Source organism: Nansenia antarctica, assembly GCF_963989245.1.
Source record: "Nansenia antarctica genome assembly, contig: SUPER_8_unloc_1, whole genome shotgun sequence".
Classification (NCBI taxonomy): Eukaryota; Metazoa; Chordata; class Actinopteri; order Argentiniformes; family Microstomatidae; genus Nansenia; species Nansenia antarctica.
This window is the reverse complement of record NW_027663471.1, coordinates 907,157-929,980: the sequence shown is the minus strand read 5'-3', so window position 1 is coordinate 929,980 and position 22,824 is coordinate 907,157. Positions and strand designations below refer to the sequence as shown.

At 42.9% G+C, this 22,824-nt stretch overlaps 1 protein-coding gene across 1 annotated transcript; it reads right to left on the bottom strand.

The window, feature by feature from the left end:
- Positions 1–22,431: 22,431 nt before the first annotated feature.
- LOC308164684 (kelch-like protein 7) lies at positions 22,432–22,824 on the bottom strand (the record flags this gene model as incomplete). Its single annotated transcript, XM_080550756.1, has 1 exon — positions 22,432–22,824. The coding sequence occupies one exon, from the start codon at positions 22,822–22,824 to the stop codon at positions 22,432–22,434; it is 393 nt and encodes a 130-aa protein (XP_080406882.1).

The window sequence follows — 22,824 nt, the reverse complement described above, 5'->3', positions numbered from 1 at the left end:
GTTAGCATGTGTGCCTGACTGACAGCTGAATGTGAGACTGTTGTTGCTGCCCTCAGTAGAAAAGGAAGTGTACAACGATGATGAGGAAGTACACAGGTGTTTGTGTCTGCACTGAAACTCTGCCCCCCCCCCCCCTTCTTCAGGGGACTAATATTACTTTATTTTTCTTATTCAATTGGAAATTGGTTTTTTAACAATTTTGTCTTTAACTATATTATATTTATAGATTTTTAAAATACATTTTATTCCCATTCATCTATGACAGGTCTCTAATATGCAACATACTAGTTGTTGTCGTCTTTTTTTAGCTCTAGCTTTTTTCATGATGCGCGAGCTAACTAATCTTCCTGTCTGCTAAACTTTCAACAACGCTGCTGTTGAAATAACTTTTAGCTTCAGGGAACTAGGTACAGTTCCAGACAGCATAGAGAACACAGTCACAGTAAACTGTTTTAGAAGTAATTCTGCAGGTGTTGAGGTCAGGGCTGCCGCTACTTACACATGCATCATTGTTAGACCACCGTTAGTGCTAGCGATATCTATTTAACACCATTAGTGCTAGCGCTATTCAAAGGTTAGCCACAAAACAAATGTCACCTTTTTGGGCCATCACCAGTTTGCACCCCTGATGTTATTAATGAAGAATTGTCTGTTTCTGGTATCCTCCAAGGAGCATTATTATGATGGCGAGAGTGGCACTGGATACCTGGCCTGGAGGATCAAAACTGTTCAGAGAAGCACTGCTAAAGACAGACGAGCTTCATTTGGAGGTAACTGTAATTATATTGTAAAAATGTATGGAACAAAACCGTTACAAGATTTTTTGCACATAATGTTTGTCCAGCCAATAATAAAATAAATAAATACAAATTCTAAAGTTGGGTCAAATCCAAGTTGCTGAAAGTGTTTTAAAATGTACATATTTGTCATCAGTATTGAGCAGGTATTTTCCCATATTGTGTAGCTTCAGAAAGACCATTTGGTAACAACATTTCTGGAGGACCAACTGACAGACGAGAGTCACAATATGTACCAGAGACTGCCCTGAGCGAAGATCAGTGCAAAGAAGCAATCGCACTAATGAGACATGCAGCTGATGAGGACATGGTCAAGAAGAAGATGAAGGTGACATTTGCCTATCGCCGCAACTTGGTCCTTAATCCCCAGCAGTCAAGCGACGTACTTTCAGAATTTCCACGCTTCAGGGATGTCAAAGGCTTGGTAATTATATCATTATTTTGACAGCGTTATGACCATTATTGAGTAGTTTTGAATAGTAGATGGGTATTGTAGTGATGCATGAATAACTAGCACCTATTAACTTTGGTTGGCTGTAAAATTCTGAGATTGTCCCCCAATACCTTCACCCCAGGTTGAACAGGATTTCCTTCTGATGTTTGGAGAGGATGCATCAGGCAAGTTTCTGGAGAGGTGGACGACCACATTCAAGAAAAAGATTATCCAACAATGCAGAAAGCTCCCATCCATCAGTGAACTTGAAGAACTCCTGCTGGCTGCTGATCCTCCTGAGGATGGCACTGAAGCGGATTTTGACTTTGGTAAGCTGTAAGGATACTGACGTTGTATGGCACTCATAGACTTGTATCGACATCGGGCCCTAATTTATTGACTGCGTTTGGGTTAAGGCATTGCCCGTCAATAAATGAGGGCCCATAATGTATCATGTCTAAACATATATCAACATAATACTAATTCTCATTTCTAATAAGAAAGTGCATCCAAACTTTTGACTGGTTCTGTATATTGAACAAGGACTCAAACGCACTGAAGTCTTTGGCTCAGCTATAAGGATTTGTAGTGGGAGAGCTTCTTGTGATTATATAGAAATGCTATCTTTTCTGTATTTTGTAAAAATGCTGCTGACAGTGCAAGTCAAGTGCAATTCTGTGTTGCAGGTTGGGACAGTGACCTCATCAATTTTACTGCTGTCACACCTGATTCCACCGACTGCTCCGGGTCGGAAGAGACCAGGGAAGGTGTCGGCCTCCCAAGCGGAGAAGCATCTTGTGGTCTTCAAGAAGGTTTGTGTGTATATATATATATATATTATTATTTTTTAATTTATTATTATGTTTGTTTTTTAATGATGAGAATTATTTTTTATTACAACCATGTAATACTAATCGTCACTCCATGTGTATTTGTCTTCTCAGACTGGAACAAGCATCCAAGAGAATCTCGATGCCATCACTACGAGCACTCAACCCTATCTCCTGGCTGTTGGCGTTAAGAAGAATGCAATCCACCAGTTCTTCATCATTCTCGACAAGAATGCCATACCTTGCAGGTCAACCTCTTCTCTTGGTGCTTTTGATTAACTATTCAAGGCACATTTTGTGTTTGGCACATCATACAACACCATGCTCCACAACATGTACCTGTTCATCCAGACCACTGTGTATAACATTGATGTTGGTAAAGTCAAAGAGAGTCCTCGTGTTGCTGAAGTTAGGGCAAGGTTGCTTCATTAGTGCTTGAATTTCTCCTCCATTATGCAGTGTTTTGTTTGTTTAAGTTAACAAGTTCAAATATGCTTATTAGGCATATACGATCAGTTCACGGTTACTTGCCTGGAATAAGTGAAATATAATATAATTAATATCATGTGTGAATAATAACTCAACACAGTAATATCCACAGTTCATGGAACACTTAGCGCCCGGTGTTTCGCCCTTTCGGCTCTACGTTGCTGTCGTATATGTTCCCATTTTGGAAACGCTGAAGAACATTTTTCAAAACCCAGAACTTGCAGACATGTTCAAGCCCAGGCACATTCACAAGGAAGGTGTGTATGCAGATTTAAGAGATGCCACCTATTTGAAAGAAAGTCCCCTATTTTCTGTAGAAAAAGATGCCTTGCAGATTCAGCTGTTTTATGACGACTTCGAAACGTTTTTTGGCCAATGTCAGTGTAATGTTTTTAAAGCTTTTTAATTGTCTCTTAAAGAAATTATGTTTGGCTTCATAACGCATGCACCACATGTGCAGAATTGGGCCGATGTTCCTTATATTGCGAGGATAATGTAGCATGAAGTGATGCTTTGGTCAGAGATTGATTGAAGGAAATAACCTCTTGAAGAGTCGATGGTGGTCAATGATTAAATGTTTGAGGTATATGGTCATGCCTTCTGACAGGATTGGTGAAAATATAATGTTGACGATCTGAAGAAGCAAAAGTAGAAGATGCCAGTACTTATCATCTGTCTGTATCAAATCACCAAATAGCAAAGGCATATTGCGTAATAAGCACCAAGACTGTATGGCATTCGACCCCAAATCATTACTTCCATCAAACAACTTCACTCTTGGCGGACGATTTCGCTGTTGATTGTAACCATAGTCAAAAGCATGTATTCTACCAGCCAGTTGTTCCGCATTTAGGAAGTTGTCCTTAATGTACTGCAGAACAAGTTTCACTTCAAACTGACCAACCAACCCCTCTAGAATATCATGCATTATGTCTACAGAAAAATGATTGGCCGTGTTGAAATACTGAAGTGAATTCAACAGACAACTGTGTTTCACACCTTATACATGAGATAGTGTAGGCAGGGGCGCCGCTAGAGATTCTGGGCCCCATGACAGAATATCATTTTGGGCCCCCCCCCACCTAAACCACCCATCAACCTAGACAACCCGGCGGGCCTTGCATGGTAGCTTGCCACCATTGGTAGGTGAATGGGTGAATGAGATGCCATTGTAAAGTGCTTTGGAATAAGGCGCTATAGAAGTCAATCCATTTAGAACTCTTTCCTATCTGAATCCTATCTATATTTCAGGATATTTTTGACTCGGAGCCTGAATGTCAACAGTTTCCAAGTCAACTCATACATACATGCTTTGAGGATATACAAGCTCAAGGTCACTAATCTGTTGAATCACCTAAACCACCGATCAACCTAGACAACCCTGTTGAAGTTGATGAACTATTGATGCACTGCAAGAAATCCAATGATGGCCATCTTTTGTAAATTTAATGGAAAATTACAGTTAATACTTTTCAAGACACCGCGGATACCCTGTAAAGAGACAGATGATGAAAGACATAGCATGTAGCTACAGAATTACTGCAGGTAAACATCTTTCGCCACGATTGTTGTTGGGATGTAGAGGTAAGCTGATGTGGTAGTGCTACAAGGCCCTGCACACTGAGTTTTTTCAGAGGCACACTCCAAATGTAGTTACGTGAAATCTCCCAGAATGCCTTGCGAATCATCACCTATAGCCTAGGACCTGTTCACATGTGTCGATGAGGGCCTTCTTGCAGCTTTCCCAATGTTCCTCAACATCTCCCATTTCTGCTAATGCTTGGAATCTGTTTCTAAGTGTAAGCCCTGCTTCCTGTCTAACCTGGTGATCCCCTAGTTTCCTGATGTTGAATTTTCTCTGGGTCCTACTTCCTTCCCCTGTCCTTGCAGCTAGTTTCAGTCTGAACTCTCCTATCAGCAGGTGGTGGTCAGAGTCGATGTCTGCTCCCCTCTTTACCCTAACATCTAGCAGCAGTTTTCGCCATTTTCTTGTTATTGCTATATGGTCGATCTGGTTCTCTGTCTTTAGATCAGGAGAGATCCATGTCGCTTTGTGTGTGGACTTGTGTGGGAATACAGTTCCTCCGATGATCAGTTCGTTGAAAGAGCAGAAGTCCGCAAAGAGGGTTCCATTCTCGTTCATTTCTCCGAGACCTTCAGTTTCCCATGGCGTTCATCCAGTGCCTGTTGTCCCTTCCAACCTTGGCATTCATATCTCCCATGACTATCTGGATGTCTCTCTTTTTTTTTTTTTTTTTACCTTTATTTTACCAGGAAGTCACATTGAGATTAAAACCTCTTTTACAAGAGAGACCTGGCCAAGACAGGGTCAAAATAGTAGCTTAAAAAACAGTTCAGATAACAAGACAGGACATAAGACAGTGGCAACAATACAATAGACAAACAATGGTAGGGGTATTTACAAGGTCTAACCAAAGCAGGTACAGCGAGCGGTGACCACATCCTTTAATCTACGCTTGAAGATACTTATGGAAATAAGGGCCTCTAATTTAAAAGTAGTCTGTAGGTCATTCCAAGACCAAGGGCCATAATAAGACAAGCTTGCCCTTCCAACATTGTTCATGATAAGTGGCACCTTGTATTGTAGCCATCTACGAGACCTGAGACCCGAGCCACTCGGTATAGGGATGAACTTCAGGCCCAGATAATTCGGTAAGAAGCCAGAGATGATTTTAAACACAAGAGTGTACCAGTGTTGGAGCCTTCTGACAGAAAGAGATGGCCATCCAACCAGACTATACAGTGTACAGTGATGGGTCCTGAAGGCACTATTGGTGATGTATCTTAGAACCGAATGATACAGGGGGTCTAGCTTGGATAAAGTGGACAGAGAAGCAAACCTATATACTGTATCACCATAATCCAATTGTGAAAGGAAAAGGGCGGAGACAAGACGTTTTCTGGAAGCCAAGGAAAAGCAAGATTTAAATCTATACAGGAAGCCCACTGTACGCTTAAGCTTTATGGCGAGAAGATCAACATGATGTTTGAAGTTGAGGTGAGAGTCAAGCCAAATGCCTAAGTATTTGTAGTGGTCGACGGGCTGTATAGCGATGCCATCCAGTGTAGTGACTGGAGAACAATAGGCACTGGCCTTTTTCCTCCCGGAGGTGAAAGACATTGCCTTTGTCTTTGAGGAGTTGAGGCAGAGTTTAAGTCCAAACAAAGCATGTTGAAGGGCATTGAAGTCTGCCTGCAAGTTGGAGAGGGCTTCCTCAGCAGAGGCAGCGCAAGAATAGATAACGGTATCATCTGCATATAGATGGTGTTTGCAGAAGCTGAAGTTGTCACAGATGTTGTTAATATACAGCAAGAAAAGTAAGGGTCCCAGGACAGAGCCTTGGGGAACACCTTTTGTGATGAAGACGGGGTCCGACAAGAAATGTCCATATTTAACCTTCTGAGTTCTCTGGGATAGATAACTCTGGAACCACCCAATAGCATTGGATCCAAGGCCGGCCCTCGACAAGGATCCAAGTAGCAGAGGATGGTCCACAGTATCGAACGCTTTAGAAAGGTCAATAAACAAGGACTCACAGGACATTTTTCTACCAAGCGCCTCCTTGATGTCATCAAAGACCTTAAGCGTGGCAGAAATAGTACTGTGCCCAGAGCGAAATCCTGACTGCATCTCATTGAGAATGTTATGAGAGTCTAGATGTAATTTAACTTGGGCAGCAGTCAAGGATTCCAGGATCTTCGAGAGTACAGACAGATTAGATATAGGTCTGTAGTTGTCAAGATCTGTTCGTGTACCAGATTTGAAGAGCGGTGTGACAAAGGCTTCTTTCCAGATTGATGGAACTTGATTAAGATCCAGGGAAAGGTTAAAGATGTAGGTAACAGCCTTTGCGATGATAGAGGCACCTGCCCTTAGTAGAAGAGGATCCAATCCATCAGGCCCAGGGGCCTTTTTAGGGTCAATAGATGAGAGCGCTTTAAGGACATCCGAGAATTGGAAGGGTGTGAAGTTGAATAAGGGAACAGTGAAAGGGGGCAAATCCGCTGGGTTTAGACCCTCAGAGGAGTCAGCAGAGGGTACTGAGGATTGCTGGTCAAATATATGACCTGCCCTTTCAAAGTGACTGTTGAAGGCATTTAGTAAATCTTGTTTATCTGTAATAGGGATATCACCAACAATCAATTGTTCAGGGAAGTCCGAGACCTTTTGGTTCTGTAAGACCTTGATGGTTTTCCAGAATTTAGAATGATCAGAAGCACAGTCATTTGTCAGGGTAAGGTAATATGTTGATTTAGCCGTCCGGATAGCAGAGGTGCACCGGTTCCTCAAGAATCTAAAAGACTGCCATTCCAGATTGGATTTAGCCTTTCTGGCCTTAGCCCATTGCAGATCTCTGGCGTGAAGTAGGTCAGCGATATCAGATGTGAACCAGGGGTTGTCTCTATTCTTGATTCTAAAGGTTTTAAAGGGAGCATGCTTGTTCGCCACAGACAGAAACTGTTGCAACAAGAAGGAGACAGCCTCATCTACAGACGGGATAAGAGTAATTCTGTCCAAGTTCAGTACAGCCAGGTCGTTTAGGAAGGCCTGCTCTGAGAAGTTTCTAAAACTTCGTCTGAGTACAGATAAGCCCTTGGCCTTTGGGAGTCGTGTGTCTCTAACACAGCCAATGACGCAGTGATCACTTATATTTGCAAATACACCAATAGCAGTAAATTTGTGTGGTGCGTTGGTGAGAATAACATCCAGCAGAGTATCACGGTTCGGCTTGGAGGAGTTGCATCTTGTTGGGCTATCAATAAGTTGGACTAAGCTCAAGGAGTTGCAGGCTACCTTTAGGGCTTCGGACTTGTCCGAAAGCCAATCCAAATTAAGATCTCCAAGCAAGACCAGCTCTGAATTCGTCAGGCCAGACAGAACTTCAGTAAGTCTGGACACTGAATCGGCAGTAGCAGAGGGAGGTCTATAACAACCGACGATGGTTAATGGGGCATTGGCAATCGTTAATTGGAGAGATAGGAGTTCAAACTGTCCCGGAATAGACATGCAGTTCAAGATGGACACGTTGAACTTATTTGAAACATAGATCGCGATGCCACCAGCATGTCCTGTACGGTCACAACGAAATATGTTAAAACCACCCACATGCAGAACGTCATCAGTTACTGAGGGCTTCAGCCAAGTCTCGGAAATTACGACAATGTCTGGTTTAGCCATTATAAACCAGGACTTTAGTAAGTCAAGCTTGCGCACAAGGCTTCTTGCATTAAGATGTAGAAATCCCAGACCATGTCTAGTTGCTAGATCCGTTGGGGTGGTAAGGTGATGTAGACCATCGGAGGGGGACGTGGGGCCTGGGTTTACATTGACATTACCAGACACAAATAAGAGCAGTAAAATCAGAGCACGAGAAAAGGAGTTTTTGACTACGGTGTCGGACTGTGTAACAGAGGAGCTACTCGAAGAGCCATGGGGAACAAAATAATCCAATACTAAAAGGGAGTGAGGGCAGATGTATCTTACGTGATCCATTATAAGTAGGCTAAGTAGGCAATCAGATGTAACATGAGGGCTAAATTGACCATTTGGTGGTGACACTTGGCATCTGGGAACAGGAGGACTATAACCAGTGAGAACTTGAGGAGAATATGGCTTATATATACAGCAGGAAAATACAATTAGTACCGCCAAATAGTAAACAGCCATTGTTGTTGAGGCCAGATAACAGAATTTGATAAAATAACAGTAAAATAAAATAAACTAAGTGATGAGAGAAGGAAAAAGAGAGAAAGCGAGAAAAGAGAGAGCAGTCAACAGAATAACAGATAACAGTAACCCTAAATGAGCTAAATAATAATGGGAGAGAGAGGCAGAGGCAGGGAAAAGGAAGAGAGAGAAAAGCAGCCGCCAGAACTAAACAGCTGACTAGCTAAATAAATTAGAGAGAGAGAGAGAAAGGGGGGGAGAGAAAAGGGGGGGCAGTATGATGGAGAGAGAGAAGAGGGGGGCTGTGTGGGAGCGTGTGCGTGCACCTGGGCATGCACGCGCGCACATAGAGTAGTGCGTGTGCGCACCCGGGAGGGAGGGGTGGGAACAGGTGGGGGTGGGAGTCAGAGAAGGGGGAATCACTCACTTTGATAAAAGTCAATTCAAAGATAAAAGTCTGTGTGGATAAAAGTCAAGTAAAACAGAGATCAACACCGCCTGTATTCTAATCACTTGTACTATGAGGAAAAAAGTCCATTCAGAGATAAAAGTCAATTCGGAGATTCCAGCGTAGTGTAGCCTACCGAGGCAGCATCACAGCGACAGTGGAAGCAGGGCCCAGAGCAGGAGTGATGCCGGTAGTAGAGTCACCGCGGCAGGTAACTTGCAGTCAGGGGAATGGGCTGAGTGACTGAAGGTAGCACGCCGACATCCACGAGGGTCGCACTGGGCTGGGAAAGCCCAAACACGCAGCACCGTAGTTCCACAGTAGATAGTGTAGGGATTTTATCAAAAGTGATGGTCTTGAAGATACAGATTACAAACGACAGACTCAGAAATAACCTTCTCAGTTTAATGAATACGACCGGTCGGGAAGAGGTACAAGATACAGTCTTCAAAGTATTGGTTCACATACATGAGTTTTTATAGTGTTCAGAGACAAAGAACTGTTATTCAGCCTATAGGATTTGTACACGCTCAATTACATAAGCATTCCTATATGAATATTAAGCAGTGGTTACCTAATGGTTCAAGTCTGTTAGGTAACACACAGATGCTGGACACTGAGACACATCAGGTCAAAGATCACCTTTAGAGTGGTTGTAACTCTCTAGTAAAGTCATGGTCTGTCTTAGGGCCCTTTCTAGCAACAGATGATAGAGGCCCCAACCACAGTTCGGGAGAAGTCCAATCATAGTTCAACGACATAAATAAAGCTTGTCAACTTGCTAGGGAGAGTTAACATGTGGAACCACTTACACATTATACAAAATACACTCTTTAGTGTTTAGTGAAATATAACAAAACTACAACTAGATGAATACATAGCTTAACTTTCAGCCATTACCCATCATTCCCTCCTTTTAAACCAAAATTCTGAGATATCAGACATTTTACTTTACTTCAGGAAAACCAAAATAGGGGAAGGGATGGTCCGTCTTCACTGAGTACCTCACAGGTCAATCAGCATCTTTGTGAATGCAAACATTCCTGAGGCTCATATGCAAATGTCCCCAAGAACCCTTTCATTCCCAAACACGCCCCCGTCAGTCCCTCAGCCGGGGAATAGTTAGTTTTCCTTCAGTAATCTTTCTATCTAGGAGGAGAGCTGATGAATTCTAGCTGAACAGTCAAACATATCAAAACAGATAAAAACATGACCAAAATGAATCAGGCACACAAAACTTAAATTCCTTTATGTTCGTCTTTGTTACCAAACGTTTACAAGATAGATATGCAGGTAAATATGTTTTAAATCTAAATATGCATATACTGTCTCATACTAATCATTCTCATGTCTGCAACTAACTTCTTAAGTTTATGGTACATATAGCAAGTCATAATAAGAGTAACGATTGAGGAGGCCCAAATGATCTGAGCCACCGTAACCCAAATTTTTCCAAATGGAATTCCGCTTCCAATAATAGCATGACCCGCTTGGAATGTCTTAATGACAGCATAATGTTTCTTGGCTGCTTGCACATAACCTTTAGCGTCATTAAAGCCTTTTTCAGCTGTTCCAATTTCAACTTTAGCTTTAGCAATTGTAACCCCAGTCATCAATACATGATTCTTAATATTATCACTTAGAGTTAACAGTATGTCATCCATTTCGTATGTTGTGCCTACTGTCCAATTATGCGGTTCCAAGCGGATGTTAGGAATATGCAAGGTCTGCAAAAGAGATTGTCCCATATATGTTAAAGAACGAGGGTTTGGGGAAACACAAACAGGCCCTATAGAGCAATAATTATCATTAATAATTACTTCACCTGTCCCGCACCAGTGAGTGTGTGATATCTGAACTGGCCGAATGTTTGGGAGATCTTTAGTCACTTCAAAACCAGTGGAGAAATCAGAAATATTAATTTTGGAAACATAGGCGCCGTTACAAAATACATTTAGGCCTACTTGTTGACAATGTTTTCGGTCAAACAGGTTATCGCTCTCATCTACATAAGCTTCCATAAGCCATCTACACCAGTGTTGATAGTGGTCCCCACAGGGAAATGGGAGAGCAGTTACACGGCGTACTGTGTATCCAGGGCCGCGGACTAGAGGAAATGTAATCACACCCCTCAGAGTGTGTTCTGAGTCAGCACAAACTCTTGATACCGGCAGAACCTCCCCCACAATGTGCCATGGAGCCGGAAGTGTTATTGCAGCCAGGAGTTGGCCTGCGATTTCCGACGGGATATACCCATCTTTCAGATCTGTAATCATAGAGTTCCATTCGGCAATAGTGGCCTGTCCCGCTCGGTAACACTGCTGCTCTCGCTCTGCTCTCTCCAACATCCTGCTGAACGCAATTCTGAAAACATCAACACTCCTGCTGATAACCTTTACAGTCTCACCAAGCATGCCCAAATTGTATCGTGCTGCATTAGCCAAACTCGAGGCGCCATTTGTATTTGCACTGGCCGCCCGATTCACCCACTCACCAGCAAGGACAAGTTCACTTTCTACCCAATTGTGATTGTATTCAGATATAGCTTGAGCAAATGTGTTATAAGTTCCTAGTCCTGCCCCCACCCAACCCTCGGCTGATCTTTTCCCTCTCTTGCTTGAGCAGCGAGGAAGACGGGTGAGCAATTTCTCATAAAGATTGTGAATCTCATCAGTTAGACTAGAGAATTCCTTACACATTTTTAGCCAAGGTGAAAGGTCCATATCTAGTTTTGCCTCAAACACATGTAATATGCTAAGAGGGTACATAGTGTACCATCTAGAGTGTTTAACTAAGCCAGGAGCTGTAATAGGTTTAACTTCTGGACAATACTCAACCCAATCAGGATTGGGCATTTTAGCACTAGCATTTTTAGCCCTAATATCTTTTGGAACTATCCCTGAGGGTCCTATCATATGACATTTCCTTGGAGACTGACCATAGTACACATGGTACAATATTGTTTCCCATTCTGGGGCTTTTTCCCATCTGGAGCTCTCAATCAAAAGATTAACTACAGATGAACCTAGGAAACAACCTTCTAATGGTACTGTATCATTACCCCAAGTAGAGTTATCTGGACCTACGAAGATATAGATACGCTCTTTATAAATCAAATGGACTACCAAAGTGTATCTGGCTTCCTTTACAATCACCCCATATGTGAGTACTGCATCGCTAACATCATGATTAAAATGCCACTCCTTTAATGTAGGGTCACAGTATGTTGAGGGGAGTTTTCTAGTGAGTATATCTTTAAACACATAGTTTGGTCTCTCTTTTCTACACCACATTTCTTCTTCCATTAACGGTATACTTGCTTGACGCTTGACACTGTTACTCTGTATCTTAACAGCTGTGTTAACTGTAGTTGGTACCATAACTTCAGTCTGGATATTTGTCTCTAGAGGGTCTAATGTAGTCAATTGTAGGTCTTCTACTGTCGTGTCGTCATTAGTCTCTTTCATTGTCAGATTAGTTTGTTCAGTCAGGTTAGTTTTTAGTAGATTAAACATTCCTAACAGGAGGATAGCCTCCAGCCACCATAAAAGTTTCATTTTCTTGGCTTTCGATCTTCGCAAACTTGTCCAATAGAGGTTTCCCTCCTTTTGCGAAGAGAGGAAGTCAAGGCACGCCACACAATTTGTGCGGTTCGTATCCAAATCTCGGTCGGAGAGAGTGGGGGGGCCTGTGCTTCTCCGCTGAGAAGCAGGTATTGTGAACGCTCTATATTTACAAATGGGTGTAACGGCATCAATGCACCCAAATTACCAAATGGTTACACAATGGTAAAAAAATAGAAAGAGTTATAAAACTTATACAATTTATTAGTTAGTTAGTTCAAAAGAAAAATAAATTTATTTATTTTTATTCATTAAAAAAAAAACGTTTTAAAGGCCCCCAATAGGATTATAGTAGAGCTAAATTTTCCTCAACTTGTAATGTCACCAAAAAAGGTATCTAATCTTCCTCCCCACTGCCCTGACCAGACGAAATGTCAAATTTAGGTTCGTCTAGAGGCAGAGGATCGGGCGCTGCGCTTGCAGTTTGTGCAGAAGGAGCTAACTTGATCTGACTTTTGTGGATCCAACTTCTAATTCCCTGTAGTTTCACTGCTGATGGTACTACTAACAGAACTAAGTATGGTCCTGACCATACGGGTTTGAAAGGTCCTTTCTTAACCATTTGTTTCACAAAAACCTCATCCCCAATGTTAACGTCGGGGCCCGTTGCAGCTGGAGCCTGGAGGTCGTCGTTGCAGGGGGACCTGGGAAGAGATTGAGAAAGAGTCTTGCAGTACATTAGCAATCTGTCACCCATAACATGTAATTCACCACCCGCCAGGCAGAGATCTCCAGGTGTCCTCATCGGCCGACCTGTCAACATTTCAAAGGGAGAGAGATCAGATGTTCGGTTACACATTGCTCTCAGTGACATTAATACAGATGGAAGAGCATCCACCCAAGATAACCCCGGAGACGCAAAGAGGGCCTTCGTGATTTTGTTTTTGATTGAGCGATTGCAGCGTTCTACTAGGCCACTGCTCTGGGGGTGCCATGGGCAATGCAACCGTTGTTTGATGCCTAACGCTTTTAGTACAGTTTTGAAGATTTTACCAGTAAAATGGGTTCCCTGATCAGAGTCCACAGAACATGGAAGGCCAAATCTTGGTATGATTTCAGTCAGTAGAATTTTGGCAACTGTTTTTGCATCGTTAGCCGCAGTCGCAAAGGCTTCTGTCCATCTGGTAAAGTGGTCGATCACAACCAACAGATAGCTTTTCCCTTGTGACCTTTGGAAAGGTCCACAAAAGTCTAACTGAATCTTAGCGAATGGAGCATGAGCTTTTGGCTGTTGTCTCAAAGGGACCTTCAATGTAGGCCCCGTATTACAAGTCAAACATGTGACACATCGTTTCACGTGATCATTAATGTTCCCTCGCAACTTGGGATGCCACCAGGTTTTACTCATTTTCTCAAATGTCCTGCGTGATCCATCATGAGCTAAACCATGATACAATTGAATCATAATGGGCATAAGGGAGTTAGGCAGGACATATTGGTTCTCTGGTCCTCGCCAGATGTCCTCGTCATCTAGTCTACCCTCATTTTCCATCCATTTCCATTTCTCCAGCCTTGGAGCTGAACCTTGGATCTGTTTGAGGTCCTCCAGAGATGTGAGACTCTGGGTCGGCTGGGACGGTTGCTCATCTGTAACTGCTATCTCACAAAAATCCACATCTGCATCTACGGCAGCTTCTCTCGCTAATCCGTCTGCATGTGCATTTCCAATGCTGTGTTCATCCTGATTCTTAGTGTGAGCCTTTACTTTTAGAACTGCAACTTCTTCTGGTTGGCGTATGGCTCTGTGTAGATCCAAAACTATTTCTCCGTGACGAATGGGTGAACCTTCACTAGTAAGAAAACCTCTAGTTGCCCATAAGCTAAGATAATCATGAACAACTCCAAAAGCATATCGGGAATCTGTGTATATATTCACCTTGCAGCCTGCAGCGACATTACAGGCTGCTGTCAATGCTCTAAGTTCAGCAACTTGTGCTGATGCTCCAGGGAGTGAGCCGCATTTTACTAGACGGCCGTCTGCTGTACAGACTGCCCATCCAGTATGGCGACGACTCTCCACATAATAGGATGATCCATCCACATAAAGGTTTAAAGCACCTTCAATAGGGACCTCTTTGACACCAGATTGTGGGAGGGAGATATTTACAGTGTCACATTTGTGAGGATCACCCTCATCTGGTGTTGGCATCAAGGATGCTGGGTTTAGACTATTGACTCTCTTCAGTGTGACTGATGGGAGTGTGAGGTGTGTCTCCCAGCGAGTCCATCTTGATATATGGACTGCAGAGGATTTGGGACCCGAGAGGATCAACATCACATCATGGGGCACGTGTATGGTCACATCCATTACTCCCAGAATCCCCTCACTTCGCTTTAGAGCCAGAGATGTAGCTTCAACAGCTCGCAGGCAGGCTGGCATTGCTGCTGCTACTGCATCTAACTTCCCTGAGTAGTAGGCAACCGGCCGGTGCCTACCCCCATGTTCCTGTGTTAGTACTGCTGACATATGCCCTTCATTCTCATGAACATACAAATGAAATGGCATGTCTGAGTTAGGGAGACCCAGAGCTGGGGCTGAACACAAGGTCTCTTTCAACCTGTCAAAGGCCTGTTCACAGTCATTCCCCCAATAAATCTTGTCGTTAGCGTGTAAGGGGCCCTTTAACAGGTCTGTGATAGGTTGTGAGATCTGACTGAAATTAGGAATGTGTGCTCGACTGTAGTTGAAAAGTCCTAAGACCTTCCTGACACCCCGTACAGTATTTGGACGTACACATTCTCTGATCGCCTTCAGCTTATCTACTGTAAGCTGATGCTGGCCTTGAGATATCTCATGGCCCAGGTAAGTGACAGCCGTTTGGCAAATCTGGGCCTTTGAAGGATTGCACTTCAGTCCACTGTCTGCCAGATGTTGCAAAATCACCTCCATGTCTTTTCTGTGTGTTTCCTCATCCGAGGATGAGATCAATAAATCATCAACATACTGTACTATGTGAGACTCAAGATCAGGTAGTTTTCTGAGTATTTTTGCCAAGGCTAAATGAAACAATGTTGGCGAATTATGCCAACCTTGAGCTAAACGAGTTAGCGTCAGACACCTACCTAGAAAAAAGAAAGCATAAAAAAACTGTGAATCCTCATGAACAGGAACTGAAAAAAATCCTTGACAAATATCTAAAACAGAAAAGTATTTGTGCTCCTTTGGTATAGTAGTCAACACTGTACTAGGATCGGCCACTAGGGGAGCTAGCTTGGTTGTACACTTGTTGATCTCTCTATAATCAATAACCAACCTGTAAGAACCATCCGGTTTACGAACAGGGAGTAAAGGTGATGAACAAGGAGATGTAGTTTCTTTAACGATACCACGTTCTTCTAAAATGTCAATGGTCTTCTTTATTTCTGCTATAGCTTCAGGTTTAATAGGATATTGGGCTTTGGGAGGAGGGGGTGTACCTGTTATATGCACAGGTTTCATGTCTATCAATCCACAGTCCCACTTATCCTTTGCCCAGGCCGCCTCTGGGCCAGGCAACCCCTGACAGGAATAAATCTGGTTGGGAGAGCTGTCACATTCCAGAGGCAAGCATGCCTTTTTTCCTCCGCTCACTACAGAGAGTGAGGCTTCATTATCCAACACCAAATGGGCTTTTAGCTGTTTGAGAATATCCATTCCCAAAATAGTTCCTTCGGTACTGTGGGGACTATAGTAAAACTGAGCTATAAAGAAAAAATTATCTGTTTCTACTAAAACAGGTTCTGTTTTAGTTGCGTTGGTGATGGCTCCACCAAGGCCTCGTAACATAATCCGCTGTTTAGTGAGGGGTAGATTAACAATGTTAGTCACACTAACTGAAGCTCCAGTATCTACGAGGGCTCTACACGTCTTGCCCCCGAGCTTAGCCCGTAGATACGGTCGTTTGGCTCCTACTAGGGGAGCCATGGGGGCCGAAAAATCCTATTTGCTAAAATTCCCCAGGAGGCGGATGAGCTCATCTTTCGACATCTCAGTCAGTTTGCTTTTCTGGGAGGAGTTTGAGTTGGGCCTCCCCTCCCTGTTGGTGGGGCAGTCCTTTATCCAATGGTCACTGCTCCCGCATTTAAAGCAATTCCCCTTACCCGTGGGCTCACCCCTCCCACTTCTGCAATTGGATCTTGTGTGTCCTGCACGACCACAATTTCCACACTTAATGCTAGTTTTGGGCTGTGTTACCATATTTGGCTTTGAGTCATATTGGATGGAGAGCATTGGGGCAGAGGGAACTGGGGTTTTTGTGCGCTGACGAGTATCTCTGTGCTCGCTCGACCCACCCTCTTTCTCAACGTTACTAGCCCATGTCAGGCATTGTGAGTAAGTCAAGAGAAGAGCCCGCATAGTATGCAACGATTTGAGTAAATTGGGTGAGGTAACACCAGTAAGCAGCATGTCTAAAAATGCTCTATCATCCTCAGCAGGATTCGCCACTCCACTATGTTCTTTATATAGTTTGAATTTCTCCTCGGCATACTCCTGGAACGACTCATCACGTTTCTGTTGTCTATCTGCATACAGACCATACAGATTGTAACCAGTTCCCAGAGCAGCCTTCAAAGCAGTTGTAAATCTTTCAACTTCATCTTTCATAGCAGTCAAAGTAGGGTATGGTTGGACTGCCCAAGTACCGCTCCTGAAAGCATCAGCCAGCCCTGCCCACACTGTCTGTGGGCATTTCGCTTTACACACTGTATATATGTCATAAGCATGCAGTTGAGATACCAATTCCCACTCTGTCATTTTGTGCCAAAACACTGTGTTAGGAGAGTCTCGCCTCAATAGAGGCATTGAGCTCAACAGTCCTCGCATATCTGTAGTGGACATAGCTTTATACTGAATCTGAGTAATTTGTTGTGGACCAAGGGGGAGGGGGGCTCCACCCTCTGCAGCCGCTGGCTGAGCAGCACGGGGAGCAGTAAACATTTGAACTTGGATTGGAGCTACCCGTTCCTCAATGCTACACACATCCAGCCTAGGATATATTCTCGGGACACTTAATGTCGAGTTTGCAGTTGTGAGCCTTTGATTTACAACCCCTTCCTCTCTGTGCGACTGCAGACTCTCTACCTGTTTTTTCAACAAGGAAATCTCCTCTTTCATCTCCTTGCATTGAGTCCGCATGCCACTATTTTGCTGCAGTACCTTTTCGTGATTCAAAACTACAATACTAACAGCCAGGTTATTTTTGATCTTGTCTTTTTTCCCAATCTCATCAAACCATTTAACTTGCTTAGCAATTAGAGAATGGGGCTCCAGACCCTTCTTTATCATTTTACAGATATTATCACAACATGCCGTTAGTGCTGCTTCTCTGATGTTTTGAGGCAACAACTCTTTACCTTCAGTATCGACTTCTTTAATGAAGTCTGCCGAAGAATATTTCTTAGGTTTTTCTTTTTTCTCTTTAACTTTAAGCATGGTGAATTTAAGATTTTACTGTGACTATCTATTTTCACACACTATAATTATATGAATTATCTTATAGAATAAACTAGCACAGATAATTAGCCTACCAATAGGACTTAGCGCATTATAGGCTGCCTATCAGTCTTCTTGCCAAAACAGTGCTCTTGGCCTGCCTTAGGGCTTAACGCTGTTAGCCTGCCTAAGGGCTTACTACCGAAACCTTATCTATATAATACTAGCACAGATAATTAGCCTACCAATAGGACTTAACGCAATTCAGCCTGCCTATCAGTCTTTCTGCTAAAACAGTGCTCTTGGCCCGCTTTAGGTCTTAACGCTTTTAGCCTGCCTAAAGTCTTACCACCGAAAACACAGACAGCCAGAACCCTGGACTTGCCCTTAACCTGCCTATAGGTCTTTTATCAAAACAAAACGTGCACAATAATTATTTTTAGTCGTGTATCTTATATCAACAAACCATCAATAAAATTCAAGTATGTCTAAAAAGGGTTATTGGGTCACTTCCATATTAACAACAGAATAAGAAGAATCTCCATAAACTATTGAGGGTGGTGTTTTGAATTCAACTCACCTCTCTGGAGTCCTCAGGTTCTGTAGTCAAAATGAGAGATTGTTTCCAATCCCACCGCTGTCACCAAAGTACTGTAGGGATTTTATCAAAAGTGATGGTCTTGAAGATACAGATTACAAACGACAGACTCAGAAATAACCTTCTCAGTTTAATGAATACGACCGGTCGGGAAGAGGTACAAGATACAGTCTTCAAAGTATTGGTTCACATACATGAGTTTTTATAGTGTTCAGAGACAAAGAACTGTTATTCAGCCTATAGGATTTGTACACGCTCAATTACATAAGCATTCCTATATGAATATTAAGCAGTGGTTACCTAATGGTTCAAGTCTGTTAGGTAACACACAGATGCTGGACACTGAGACACATCAGGTCAAAGATCACCTTTAGAGTGGTTGTAACTCTCTAGTAAAGTCATGGTCTGTCTTAGGGCCCTTTCTAGCAACAGATGATAGAGGCCCCAACCACAGTTCGGGAGAAGTCCAATCATAGTTCAACGACATAAATAAAGCTTGTCAACTTGCTAGGGAGAGTTAACATGTGGAACCACTTACACATTATACAAAATACACTCTTTAGTGTTTAGTGAAATATAACAAAACTACAACTAGATGAATACATAGCTTAACTTTCAGCCATTACCCATCAATAGGCTACAGCAGGGGTGGCCAACCAGTCGGAGACTAAGAGCCACAAAAAAATATTGGGGTACCACAAAGAGCCACATCATACATGCGGGCTCACAAAAGCACTCCCTCTTACTCACACACACACACACACACACAATAATACATTTCCAATAGGCTACTTTGCAGACAGATTTATTTATTTTTCTTTCTCACACATGACTGAATATGCATGAATGAAATGAAAGCAGGTGGGAAAGCTGCTAAATATCATCTCTTCTCTGCCTCGGAGATCTGAAACGAGAGAGAGGGAGGAGGCAGCTTCTGTTATTTCTTGTCAAGGTTAGCATGCACACACACAGTCTTTCCCTCTCTCATACTCTCTCCACACACAGAAATATAACAATTTACAATAGCCTACCTCACAATAACAGTGTATGTGACACATATTTTTGTCTTACCTGTTGCTCCTTTGACTCAGTGGGACTTCTGGCAGTCCTTGCTTGCCACAATCCTCTTCAAATCTGGTTTGTATTCTGTTGTGGCCACTCGAAGCAGTTCCTTCACATGTGTGTCAGTCAGAACAGATCTGTGCTTGGATTTCACATGTTTCAGGGTAGAAAACACAGACTCACAAACATATGTTGACCCAAACATTGAGAGTAGCTTGAGCGCAGCCCGTTTGACATGGGGATATGTTTCCATTGGCACAGTTTTCCAAAACTCAATGGTCCCATCTCTTAGAACAGACTTCAGTCTGTCATCCTCTGACAGTTCAATCATCTCCATCTCTGACGCTGCCTCATCTGTGACAAGGGGGGCTTTTAAACAGTCTGTCTCTGCACTGAAAGGGTCAATGAGGAACGTAATCTGAGGCCTTTTCTGCTGTAGGTCCTGGAATCGGGTCGCAAAACTCCTGGAGCTTTTCAATCTGTGTCGCATATTGGGCAGTCTGCTTTCTCAGGGCGGCAGGTGCAGCTTGTCTGCTTGCTTGTTTCAGAGAGGCGAAGTGTGTTAATTCTCCCTTTTGAAGATGCTCCTTAAACAGCTTGATTTTTTTGACAAATGCAAACACACTTTGCACCAGGTCAGGCAACATCTTTAACTTCCCTTGGTCTAAATTCAGGGTTTTAGACACAAGCTGCTCCCGATGAATGATGCAGTGGAAATTCCAAAACTCTGGAAAAGTGTTGTCAGCTTTACAGAGCCCCACTAGCCCGTTTGCAGATCCAACCATTGAGGGTGCTCCATCCGTGGCTATTGCTGTCAGTTTCTGGATTGGCAGATTTGCTTTTGCAAACACGTCAGTCATGGTTTTTTTCACATCTATGCCACGGGTCCTGTCCTTCAGAGGTTGAATATCAAGGAGCTCTTCTTTGATCACACAGTCTTTTGAAACTGACCGTGCAAATATTGCCAACTGTGGTATGTCTTGTATGTCACAAGACTCATCCAATGCAACACTGAAATATTCACAATTCTGAAGATCAGAATGTAATTCTGTTTCAATGGCACTGTTTATGTCCGATATTCTGTGTTCAACGGTGTGGCGTGACAGTTGGATGTCTGAGGCCATCTTTTTCAGTGTTTCATTTGGAGACAATATTTCCATCACATCAGTGATGCATTTCTTAATAAACTCTCCTTCATTGTATGGCTTTTTAGCACGTGCAATGTTCCAGGCCACTTGATAGGACGCAAGTGTCACTGTCTCTGATTGCTTAACAAATCTTTGGAACAACTTGGTCTGTGTTTGTGTCTGGCTTTTCAAGCTGTTTAATTTACCCTTGCGAAGTTCGGTGCCTTTTGGAAACTCCTGGTCAATGTTAGCATGCGTTGTGCTGAAATGGCGCTGGAGATTGGAAGCTTTGTAATGTGCCAACGATGTTTGGCATATCAGGCAGAATGTCTTTCCATTGCGCTCCACAAAGAAATATTCACTCTCCCACTCGGCTAAAAACGTCCTGTGCTCATCTCCATACTTGCGTTTAGCTGTACATTTCTTCCCTGACATTTTTTATTTTGTTGTTGTTATCCGTAATTTGTCAAATGAACTGTCAAAAAGCCGTGTTACAGCTTCTCCTCAGAACGGACAATTAGGGAACAGTGTTGCCTGATTTGGCCGATTCCAGCCCAATCGGGCTACTTATCCGCCCCTGTGCTGCCACTCACAAGATCTGCATGGAAGCCCTCGACATGATATTCATGCTCCACTGGAAGAAGAAAACACTTTATAAAGATTCACAAAAAGACCAAGGATACACCAGGATTCCACAAAATATTTTAATAGAAAGTCATTACACCTTCTGGAAACAATAAAGAAAATACTTAACATGTTGCTTTTCTTTTTTTCATACATAAATTACAAACATTTTCATACAGGTATCTCTATAGCATAATGCTCTGATTATAATTGTGTATTATACATTTAGTTTGTATATATATATCCAAAGACGTGTGGTCAGACCCGCCACTGGTGTTCTGGTGTTCTGAGTGGTCACACGCTATTTATGTCGATTTATGTCTCGTTCTTTTAAAAAAAAGTATTATTATCTTAGGACTGTGTTGATTGTTAGCACGGCTTGCATTTAAATTCGTATGTTCACTCGCGCGACAAACCGCCAAGTGAACTACGGCATCATTACTTGGACACACAACATGTGTTTTAGGCAAATGGCAAGAAAACAATAAATATACTCATATACTCATATACTCCCTCATATACTCCCTCATATACTCCCTCATATACTCCCTCATATACTCACTCATATACTCACTTATATACTCCCTCATATACTCCCTCATATACTCCCTCATATACTCCCTCATATACTCACTCATATACTCACTTATATACTCCCTCATATACTCCCTCATATACTCCCTCATATACTCACTTATATACTCCCTCATATACTCACTCATATACTCACTCATATACTCCCTCATATACTCCCTCATATACTCCCTCATATACTCCCTCATATACTCCCTCATATACTCACTTATATACTCCCTCATATACTCCCTCATATACTCCCTCATATACTCACTTATATACTCACTTATATACTCCCTCATATACTCCCTCATATACTCCCTCATATACTCACTTATATGCACCACTCGGTGTCGTTTCTTCACAAACATCTTCATCCTCACCCGGAGGAGGAGGTGGCTCTGGGGAACAGGTCGCCATCGTCTGAACTTTGTTTGATAATTATCTATTATAGTTACTAGTGATATAACTGTGTGAGATGGAGCTACTCGCAAACACCGAGTCTGTCTGACGCTAAACGGCAGTTGGTGAAAAATTCGAACGAACTCCGGTTCTGTCTCGCGAGATCATGGAAGCGGAAGGTTTTGAAAATTGAAGCGTGAGACTGAATACTGCTACGTCCATAATGATAATAATAATAATAATAATAATAATAATAATAATGATTATTTATTTCTTCTTAGATTGTTGTTGGGATGTAGAGGTAAGCTGATGTGGTAGTGCTACAAGCACATCTTCTTGACGGGCTCTATCTGGTACTGGTTGGCTGCGTCCAACAGGGACTGGACGTTACTGCTGTTTACTGAGATCCGTGCTGTGTAGATGAACTCCACCAGCAGCTCAATGATCTCTGGCTCAGCACTCTTCAGCTCCACCTCATGAGAGGTCGACTCCAGCATACTGGTGGTAAACATGAGGCTGAAGAAGTGGCTGGCTGCAGCGAGCACCACTCTGTGAGCAGGGAAATGTCTCCCCTGCACCACCAGAGACACATCACACAGGGTTCCCTGTTTCCTGAGGTTGTTCATGACTCCCATGATGCTGGACAGCTGCCTGTTCTCTTCCTTGGCAGCAAACTTCCTCTCGCTCTTCTCCTGGGCCGGAGGAGTCGCCAT